The sequence below is a fragment of the Anopheles ziemanni genome, chromosome 3, assembly GCF_943734765.1.
Source record: "Anopheles ziemanni chromosome 3, idAnoZiCoDA_A2_x.2, whole genome shotgun sequence".
NCBI classification, from domain to species: Eukaryota; Metazoa; Arthropoda; class Insecta; order Diptera; family Culicidae; genus Anopheles; species Anopheles ziemanni.
In genome coordinates, this window is record NC_080706.1 from 60370687 (window position 1) to 60381779 (window position 11093).

At 43.7% G+C, this 11093-nt stretch overlaps 1 protein-coding gene across 1 annotated transcript; it reads left to right on the plus strand.

Annotated features, from left to right (window-relative positions):
* Positions 1-2343: 2343 nt before the first annotated feature.
* LOC131285150 (eclosion hormone) lies at positions 2344-2678 on the plus strand. Its single transcript, XM_058314011.1, has 2 exons — positions 2344-2431; positions 2494-2678. Exons 1-2 carry the CDS (start codon positions 2344-2346, stop codon positions 2676-2678), a joined length of 273 nt encoding a protein of 90 aa, XP_058169994.1.
* Positions 2679-11093: the final 8415 nt, after the last annotated feature.

Consider the following 11093-nt stretch of genomic DNA (forward strand, 5'->3'; position numbering starts at 1 on the left):
AAATTTGACATTCATTTATACCAAATTGACATGAAAGAGCAATTATTTTATTATTTAAATTTGGTTTTAACATCAAATAATAATTTGGAAGATGCTGATATCTATAATATATTCCCTTTGAACTTTTAAGAGTTACTGTTATGCAACAATACGTTTAAATTCCATTGTTTAGCTGGCAAAATTTTTCAACATACATTTTTTCATAAACGTTCAACAAAAAGGAGATTTTGGTATGGCATAGTAATGGCATACTATCATGGCGTGTAATTGGAAAAGAGTACAGTATAGTAAAGAGACAAATAACAAAAAAAAAAACTAAAAAAAATTCTCATCCTGCTTAACGTATTAGTATTAAAACGTAAGGCTATAGGTTTTATGGTCTCTTGAAAACTAAATATAATCATAAAAAATATAATCAGTTGTAGACTAATACAACAACCTGAAATCTGGTACGTAGTTTTAAAAATGATGTCAACTTCGGTGGTATTTTAGTAGAGGTATTTCCTATTTTTTTTTTCTGTTACCATTGTAGATTTGTGGTCCATCATTCGGTCTCTTGATGGCCTCTATGAGATACGTATATGTTATCTATAACATTACCTGTATGTGGGTCCGCGACAGCCGAGCGGTAGTGCCGGTTAGAAAATCTGTCCATGAGGGCCAGGGCTCACCACCTCGACAGCGTAGGTTTGAATCCTAACCGAGTCTGGATCTCCTGTATCCTCTTCCCTTGTACGAGAGGACTGACTATCCACGTACAAAAGGGAAAAAAAGTCTTGTAAGTCCTTCATGGTCAGACATGACCAAAAATTTCGTTACGCCAAAAAGAAGAAGATCACTATCTGTTTTTGAGTCAAATTTTTATTGGAAAATTTTGCTCAAATGGAATTACTGTAATGGATCGTAATGTCTTTTTCAGAATTTTTGTTGGTTTGGCAAAGGATTGTAAAAAACGTGAAAAATATGCTGTCAACATTCATTACACACATTGTAATACGGCGACGATTAAAATAAATTGTGGTAAAATAAAGTACTTTAATGTTGGAAAAATCGAGCCTGAGCATATTATGTTGAAATCGTTTATTAGTTTTGTGTTTTCTTATAATTGGAAACATCAACTTTGATCAATGTGTTATGACCAATTATGATAGCTCAGTTTTCGACAAAACTGAATTCATTAAGAGTTTCGCACTTTTTTATGCTTCTGTAAAAGATATCGCTACCCGTAGGAATGTGGTTTCCACCGGGCTTTCGTCTACCTCTTACCAAAAACCGTTAACACCGTTAGTAGCAATGGACCACTACCGCTTTGCTTTGAAAAACTACCAAATCTGGCACCTCCACAGAAGGCAAAAAAAAAAGCGTGCACACAACTATAGTATTGTGTCGCGAGTCGAAACGAAAAGCTGAGCAAACAAGTCAACCACCACGGGCGTCTTGAGAGATCATTAATAATTCATCCAAAAATTCCATCCACCGGAATTCAAACCAACGAATGTGCACCAAGCTTGCGTTGGGTCCGGTACGCAGCCACCGCGATACGTTAGGCCTGTTGGAGCTGTTGGCGTTTGGGGTTGTCTTGGTTTGTTTTCCTTCATCTAAATCTTTTTTCTTCCTCTCTCCTTCCCGAGACAACAAATTTCCACCGACAGCCCTATTTGCGTACGATCTGCTGACAAATTAAATCTTCCGAATTCGGCTGCTGGTGCTGCTGTCGTCGGGGTTGCTTCTTCGACTAACTGTTGACTGTTACAATTTGTACGGCTTCGTGGAACCCGTCTGCTTCTGTTTTGTTAACGCACCCAAATATTTATGCTGCCAGTTTGTCTGGCGCGATTTCGTACAGTACTGGGTCGTTTTCTCGCGCGTAGGACTCTCTCTAGTGCAGGCAGCAGGTTCGCAGCAGCTCGTAAAAACCTTGTCATCTGGTTACGATACGTAGACAACGATGTTACTCAAAACAAAGTCAAATATTGAATGGTCTCAGGGTGGTTGCGTTAGTCAAGAGACTGATTGCGTAGGCGATTGTGGATCGATAGACTCGATTGCTTCCGTTTGGATAGACGTGGTGGAGCCAACCTAGTTCAATGTGTGTCGGTTTGTCCGGGAATTAATTGTATCAAACGAATTACGTTCGGCATGGTCAGTTCAGAACACAGACAGGATATACAATTATCATGGTTTGCCGAGTTTTTCGCATTTATCGACAGTCAAAAAGCTGGTATATAAGCAAACTGAAAGTCCTGAATAAACCACAGTCATCAACAGTCCTTCATCTACATTGGAAAGGAATTTGCTTCAAGGAATACTTCTAGTTAGAACACGTTTTACAAGTGGTTGAAAATGATTCCTACCAAGTTCTTTTTCGCCGCCGCATGCTTGCTCGCCGTCATCGTTGTCCACAGCCCGGTAGAGGCAAGTCCACAGATTGGTAAGTACTTCTTGTATGTTTGGCCTTCGAAAAGTTGGAATGAAACTATGCGCACCTTGCAGACCTTATGGGCGGCTACGACATCATTGGAATTTGCATCACCAACTGTGCCCAGTGCAAGAAGATGTACGGGGCTTTCTTCGAGGGACACCTTTGCGCGGAGGCGTGCGTGCAATTCAAAGGAAAAACTATTCCGGACTGCGAGGACCTCGGTTCCATAGCACCGTTTCTGAACAAAATGAGCTAGGCCAAGCCATCTCGAACCAGGAATTAATGTGATGTGAAGCAAGCAAAACAACCGCTGTCTTTGCCGAGTTGTGGCGTATACTGAATAAACGAACCCATTGACTATCCTCATCCAGTTCAATGTGTACCCCTTCTCTGGTGCTGGGATGTGAGTGCGAGAAAAAAAAGGAGCAAATCCATGCGAGCAAGCTGCCAGTGACGGAACGTAGCCAACCATATGGTGAATAGTGTGCCATACAGTTTCAACGCAGCTTGCAGCGTACGGGAAGGAATCACTGGAGCGCATTGTTTACCGAAGCAATTAAAAGGGCAGCACTAGGAGCCCTCGATCGGGGCGTAATCATAACAATTGCTGCCGGCTGAATGGTTGCTCTCTGTTCGCCCGCTGAGTGGTCGTTGGTTCTGAGCACTATAAAGTGCTACCATTACGTTGCAATTGTCTGGGTATGGAGTGGCCTGATCCGGAATGTCCGGCCGTAAGGCGTCAGCCGCTGATGGATCGCTTTCGGGGACGACATGATCCCCGGGCAGGGGCACATTGGTACAGAGCTTCGGCAGCTACCATCTCACTGGATCAAGTGTTTACGTCTGTTGTGATAGCTCGAGTGTCCGTTTCCTCGTGCTTTTTGGGGAGCCTGGAGTATGCACGTACGCAACTGGCCACCTTAGACCTTTGTGCACCTCCTCAGATTGCTGAAGGCTCTATCCAGCTTTAGAGTTCGGGACCTAGTATACTCTCTCAAAAACAAACACTTCTGGGTGAGCTTTGAGAGTCTAGTGTGGTTTTTGATTGTGTGTTCCACTCTACAAAACCGAACCGTTTTGATCGTGGGTAGAACTGTAACATATGGTTCGCCCTACCAGTTTAAGATCAAATATATGGAAATTAGAGTACTCGAAGCTCAGGAAATGTTTACACTGACCAGTGTGGAGTGAGTTTGTTCAGTCCGTAAACCGACAGCTGCTCCTACTAGTCTTGAGTGAATAAGAAACGGGTTCCTAAGAGGAAGTTTAGATTCTCCACTCTTGATTTGTGTTCTTCTTTGATGATGTAGCGTAGCAGAAGTTATCAGTGAGGAGGAGTTGCGAACATTGCGGCATTAAAATGATACTACCTTGACCAACTGTATCGCTGGTCTGCCCTGTGATAGAGTTCATGTTCCCACGATTGTTTCTTGACGTAATCCCTCGACGTGTCAGCGTGCAGTGTTCGATTTGAAAATTTCCTCTTTCCACCCATTCCGCAGGGGTATCCTACTTTAAAGATGATAAATGTACCGCACTTATAAACGGGCCCAGAAAATCAATATTTGTTCCCGATTCTGTTGCCATTTACACCTTTTTTGCTGCTCTCTGGCCGCGTACAGGTACCGATCGACATCGGGGTGGACCGCGTAGGGCTAACACGGGTAAACGATATGCACAAAAACCATATCCCGGGTCCTTGCGGTCACATCCTAAGGCACTGGAAAGGAGAGATGATTAATGGGAGGAGTGTTAATCATTTCCTCCTTTTTTCGGCCCTTAAATCCAATAATTGAAGAAAACGGAGTAACAAACAAAAATCAACCGGCAAGTGGGAACGGGTTATGGAAACGCATGCGCAAACGTTGCCTCAACTAGTTAGCCGCCGGTATGGTTCGCGCGCGGGAACGGCGCGAACAAGTTCAATATTGAAACTTCAATGGACAGCATTTGTATCCATTCCCGTAAACCAATTTGTATGCTTTCAAATTATCATCCATCAACTAATGGCTTACTGACGCAAAGTATGGCAGCGTCCCTAGGACTGCCCGGGCACCAGGCAGGCCACGAGAGGGGTGGCTTGACTTTTCGGTAAAAGTTTTCGCTGCTCCGATCGCCGATCTGCCGTCGTAACGGTTGTGCCAGTCAGCCGTCCAAAAGGATTCCAGTTCCGATAGGCCCGTTCAAAAGATCAGCTGTAAAATAGTCCTAACAGGGCGTCGGGCTATCGTTCAGTTTTAGCCGCTCGAATTATATGAATCGACCCCGAGACCGTGCAACCCGGCAGCCCGTTCACAATCACTCGTGACTTTCTAATTACTCTTTCTAGTTAGAAGCATCGATGCCTGCACACATTCTAATTAACAGCGGCCACAGGGAGCTTTCGGTCACCGATGCGGAACAGAAGAGCCGAAAATATTCCAAGCTTTGTTCCGACCGCGCTCCTTGTGCCGCCGTCGGATCAGGTTTGGTTTTTTAATTGCTCTCTCTTAAACTGGTTGTTGGAACCGTTTTACCCGGTAGCCCACATTGTGTGGAAAACCAATTAGAATGAGTGCAAATACAAGTGTTTAAATAGAGAAAACAACATAACACCGGTATTTGATGTTCGGTAAAGTTTATTTTGATCTGTAACCGACAGTATGAAGAAGGCATTGATCGACGTCGTAAACAAAATTTCAAAGCTTTGAATTGCAATCCTATAAAACTATATTTATCCAAAAAAAAACTGCTAAATGTAGTTAGAAATCGAATAAAAAGGATTACTACAACAAATAAACTTTTTTTTAATAGTGAACAAAATCACTATTGGTGTTTATGTTTCAAGTATTGATTTGGTTGTTTTGAAGTATGAAATATATTTTCAAAAGATTTTTATTAAGTTCAGTTCCTGTATCCCCTTCAGTTGCAGCACCAGGTTGATGGGTTGAGGCACCGATATTCCCACAAGTTCCACGACTAACCTTACCCCTTAGATTAAAATCTTGTTTAGAAATTCAAAACATGTCTAGGTGGCAAAGGGCGCACTGGGAATCAAGAAAATTGACCAAAGCAAGCTGGGACTAGCAGGGGAGGCATGCGCTGGAAATCAATTGCTCTATCGGGAAGCGAAGGTTGAGCGGGTACGGAAAAATTCAAGCCTATCAGTGGGACGCTTCCGTGCCTGTCATCTCGATGATTGTGTGCTCCTCCTTACCCTTACCGCTTGAATTGACGTTGGAATTCCGGAATACAGCATGCCAGCTGTAGCGACCTTAGTCAGGCTCGACCCATAGACAAGTCGAGGAACTGTGTGCGACACCCACACGCGTAATCATTTAGGAGGTGTAATTAATTCCATCCTTCCTTTCCTTCGGTCGAAACTCTACCCTCCTAGAGAAAGTAGAATAAATCTGGGTGATGTAATACATCTTATAGTAGTCATTTCAAAAATCGGTTTTTCTAAACATTTATATTTTAAAAATTTGGAAATGAAAACATCTGTTAAACACTAATCAACGTTTTGTATTTTATTCCATGTTTTCTATTCACGTTCACATTGCTATGGTTTGATCATATGCCTATATAAAACTATTATAGTGTGTTTCTATTTGCTTCCAATAGTTTGGTGTATCTTCTATAAGAAGAGAACAGTAAACTACAATGGTTATAGTGCAAAGTGCTTCGCCTTAAATATCTCTGCTGTGAAATGAGGATGAGCTCGAGTGCAGCAAACGATAAGTCCCATCGAATTAATATTTCTTCACAACCGTTCGGAAGGGTATGGTGCTAGCCGTTGCGGGTGAACATCGAGGCCAGTTCATGAACTTGTATTTCTACTCCTGCCAGGGCCATGGCTTGATAGTAGATTTATTAAATAAATTTATTTACTATGGAGATGTCTCGTCCGGTGCGATACGAATCAAGGAATCTAGCTCGAATCCAGTTCCACATAGGCGAGGTTCATAGTTGAAGGTGGATTTTGTACTGGGGGTCGGTGGAGGCGTACATTTGCAGTCTCGCCTGGTGGGAAATCCTACGGGGAAGTATAATTTCTCCGCGAATGGAAGAGAAATGCCAGCCGCTACTCGAGGAGACATGATGTCTGGCAGGTCTTGTTTGGTTTGCGTAGACGCTGCGATCAATTATGGCTGCCGGTGGGTTCCTGGCGTGGGTGTCGGTTTTTAAGAAATACACACCGCGTCAGCGAAGAATGGGGTTTGTTGATGAAAATTGAATTAATAAACCACGTGAAAGATGATAGGATGTCAAACGTAATAATTAATGCAATGGTGAGTTTGTTGAAGCGGGCCTGTCATGTTGCATGCGCGTTGCTAATCTGTTCCAGTTGTTTGTGTATGAAGAAGTATCTGAATCGCTGTGTTACTGCCATAACATTCTATAAAGCAACGAAATATGGCATTGTTTTGCAAAGCTGCCATAATTGAGAACTGCCCAAGCTATAATTTATTCGCTATGATTGAAACTTCTCTCCATGTGGTGCATTCCACCGTAGGTTGGAGAGAAGATAAAACTGCTACAATATAGATTCAATTAGCCGTCCCGGCGCTCGGTGGAACATTTCATATCTAACGGCCAAACGGGGATAGGGGATAAGCCGGGTTTTTCTAGTTTCTGGCTCAATTTCCCATCAATAATATCGGTTTATGGGTCCTGTTTTGGCCACCGCTGGAGCCAGCCATCCGGTTCCGGTGCGATGCGATCGTTTTTCTACTGGAACACTGTCCGGAGCGTAGAGACAGCGTCTGCGCGCTTGACGGATAGCAAAACCAGACCCGGTTACGGATCGCTTGATTGTTATCGAACGCAGCACGCCAGCGGTGGCAGCGGTGTTTGTAATATATTGCCATGAAGTTATTTATTCATAAGTGATTATCCATTAAAATGTGATAATTATTAGATTCATCCTGCAGATACCGTATCACCGGATTCTCCTCCACCCGCTCCCCGGTCCGGTCGGCGTTCGCTGAGGTGTCTGGTTGCCGTTGTTGTTAAGACAGCCGGACGACTGACTTGATTTTGTTTGGATTTCTCACGATGCTCGGCCGGTCACGCTGCGGGGACACCTTTGCCGGCCCGCAAGTTGGCATCAAACTAGGCACTCAATCCACGCCCAAAAATGTACCTCCTCCTTCTCGCCGGCTGACAGAAAGGCTGCCTTACCGTTGCCACCCCGTGTGGATGACCTTCTCGATGACAACCCAGACACGGTTGTGTTTGGACGCTGACCAAACAGGGTCGCGGACATAGCAGGTCGTTCCTGCATTACCCCATCCAGTTAATATCGAACTCAAAGAAGGCATCGGTCAGCTCTTGTCTGACACCATCGAGCGAGAGAAAAATCGTCGGATAATGTAATTATCGTACGGGTGTCAAAAAGAATATTTTATTTGAATGCTAATCAGTGTTGTTGTCTTGTCGAAATACGGCCCATCGGGTGGCATATTTTTGGTGGACTAAGTGTACGACAAATGGATTTCCTAGATCCATCCGTGTCTGTTTTGCTTCTGTCCAATCGGTCCCGCGCACAAGTGTATCATTAGGCTCCATTTAATTTTAAAGTGACTGCCAGCCGAGCGGACAGGCTACTTTAGGATTGAAGTTGGTCTCAGCATGTTCAGCCAATCTTCTGCTGAAGCAGAAGTTCTCTTCTATATGAAGCTTATCTGCTGTAGCTATGATTTATAGCAGTTTTAGTTCCATTAGATAACATCTCTATCATCTGACTAGAAAACATTATAGGTATGTGTAGCTGCCCGGGTCAACAATGCACCATACAAATTGTAGCGATAAATGAGGCAGAGACCTCGGCTAGCAGGAACATTGACTGCATAATTCTCGCTCGGAAGAACCCAGTTTTTAGCGGCCACATTTGGCATATGCTCGCTCATCTGCCAACGAACGGCCGCCGGTTTTTAATCCACCGACGCGACCTGGACCTTGCAGCACTAATCTCGAACTTTCCCGCATTCAGGTAAAAGTCGCACCATACCCAACGCCCGGTCGCCCCTGTCCGAGCAGCTTACACGCAGTTATCATTTCAATGAGTAAGCAAAATAAATAAACATGAAATTATCTGCGCAGCCACGAAGCCATTTCCACCGTCCAGGCAGCCGCCCGCAAACAAGACGATTTCAATCTTTCCCCATAACTCACGGTCGGTCGGTCACTTCCCGTGCCGGTTTCGAGCGCGCCGGGACGTACCTACCGGGAGCCCAGAGTGCAGCCGGGAAAACAGTTCGGCTGGCCGACGCGTCGCTTTCCCGCCGCGGGGATGGCCCCGGTGTTATTGTTGTTGCTCTTGCTTCGTACTCGGGGACTTATGCGCATCCCAGGGCCCCGGGCAACTGTCGGGAATTCCGTTCCGGTTTCCTTTCCCGGAAAGCAGGAGGTGACAAAAGTTGAAATTATTCAGATTAGGCTTACAAGCCTAATCCTCTCGCTATGGCCCTCGGGTCCCAGGGCAGAGCATGTTTGGTTGGTTTTGAGCGTCGGAGTACGGTGAAAGGGTTTTTTTCGGTTGTGTTTCGCTGCAACATCGTGACTGGTGGCGAAGTGCAGCTTCCCGCCTGCGAAGCCTAAAGCCGAACGAGAGTTGTCCTGTGTGCGTTGATCTGATCGAAGCAAAGGTCCAGCATGGGTTTTTTCTTCTTTCGAGTTCGTTTGTTTCTCTGTATATTGTTGTGCACAGAGTTCCCGAATAAATAAACAAACTTTGAACCAAAGCGAGCGATAAACGGGTACCGATACGGACTAGTACTTTCCGAATCAGGTCTTTCCACTGAGCTTTGCGGGGTTTTACAACACTGACGGTTGTGTTTGTATGCGACTGTTTGCATTTAGGTGCATCGCTTGCGCGTGATCAGAAAGTTCTTAGCAGAAGATTTTCTGCGCTGACCCTGTTTCACGCAGGCTACACTGAGTTTCTTCTTCCAACTATTATGCATAGTAGACGAAAGGCTTCGTTGCGACCTTTGATCGATAGTGACTGCTAGGAAGCAAAGTGGTAATTTGTTAACAGACAAAGGACCACCTTACACACATGCATGTATTCCGTTTTACACTTACCTGAATGCGATCGTAGTTATAATTTGCAATGCAATAATTCACCTATGGCACATTGGCGCATGATGTTTATCTCGAGCTGCATGGCCATCGGGAGCCGGAGTTCGGCCGGTTTTGGTTGAACCTCTGAGTAAAAAATAACTAAAAATTGGCTACATTGAACACACACCTCTCACATATCCCAGTTGGCTCCCTCAAAGAAGTGTGTTAATCTGGCCACTGGTATCGATTAGAAAATTCATAAATCCTGCCGCACTCCATGCGGTAACCTTTAGCCAACTGATAACGTTCAGTAACGGCGGCGCATTCTCACCCCGGGGGACACATCGTTGACACTTGGGTAACGCGTTTGCCCATGTCGCACGGATGGCAGTACCTTGTTGTCGTCGATCTGCAGCTATTCACCGCATTCCGAGCCATACTGCACGAGTTTGGCCAGGTTTCGTGTAGGTGTGCACTTCGATATGTTCGTAGAGTTTTACGAAAAAAAAACAGGAGAAAAAATAAAGTAACCGCGTGAAGGTTGTAAGGCATGTTTAAAGTTTAATTTTTGTAGCTGTTAATAATTTTAAAAAATGCATTGAAGTAAGTTTGCTACTATTTGCGTTGGAGATCAACAGAACACCCTTTTTGTGATCCACTATCTTTCACGAGTTCATCTGTACGCAGATGAGACCGAAGTGTGTTTTTCAAATTCATGCTATTTTTTTTCAGATCCAATTTTTCCAGTTTAAATTTTACTAAAATCACTTTATTAAAAGAATTTTTTTTATAATATAAGAACTATAAATTTTATTATTAAAAAAAAAAATGGTACGATCTAGGCTGGGAGATGACACCGCTTTTATTTCGAAATTGTATAAAATGTTGTAAAACGATGCTACAAAATAAAACTCTCATAAATTTTCCTAATAATTTAAAACTAATTGGATAAAAAATCAAATGATTTCAAACTATGCAGTTATGTTGAAGTTCGCATGAAAGATAAAAATTAATGGTAAAAATAGTGAAACTTTTACAGCTGACGACGATTCTGCCAAAACCAAACCATTTAAAGATATTTAAAATTTGTATATAAACTTTGGCATATTTTGTTCGTTTGCGCACAAAGAGTTGCAAATGTAACGAAAAATATCGCATGAACAAAACCGAACTATATATTGATTCTACCTTACAGTTTGACATGGAGGCTGCTGAATCTATATTAAGTTCAAGAAGTCTCGCACCTAGCAGCAAGATTCACCCGTGTCTCGTTGTGTTGCCGAAACAGATCGTTTTACATCGATAATTGCACCTATTTACATTTCAGCTGGTGTCCTTCTCAACCGCAAGCACTGCTGATGACAGTCAAAGCTAAAACAGAAAACACCACACTCTTGGCCCCAAGGCACCTTAATGGCAGGGCCCTTGACCAAACGGTTATCCTAACCTTTCCTGCTCTTACCCGCGCCTCCTTCTAGTTAAATACACCCACATACACACATAAATACATGCATGTTAGAGGGCAAGTTGGTAGCAGCAGAAAACAAGGCCCGTTTAACCACGGACAGACATTAGCTTCCGTGCTTTTCGTTTCGATAGCAACGGATAGCTCGTTGGTTGATTG

What these genes read in the sequence shown, in the direction of transcription:
- LOC131285150 (XM_058314011.1), top strand. Translation starts at nt 2,344, where the DNA reads ATGATTCCTACCAAGTTCTTTTTCGCCGCCGCATGCTTGCTCGCCGTC. An exon ending in AGAGGCAAGTCCACAGATTG is followed by an intron (nt 2,432 to 2,493) that starts GTAAGTACTTCT and finishes CGCACCTTGCAG; the next exon opens with ACCTTATGGGCGGCTACGAC.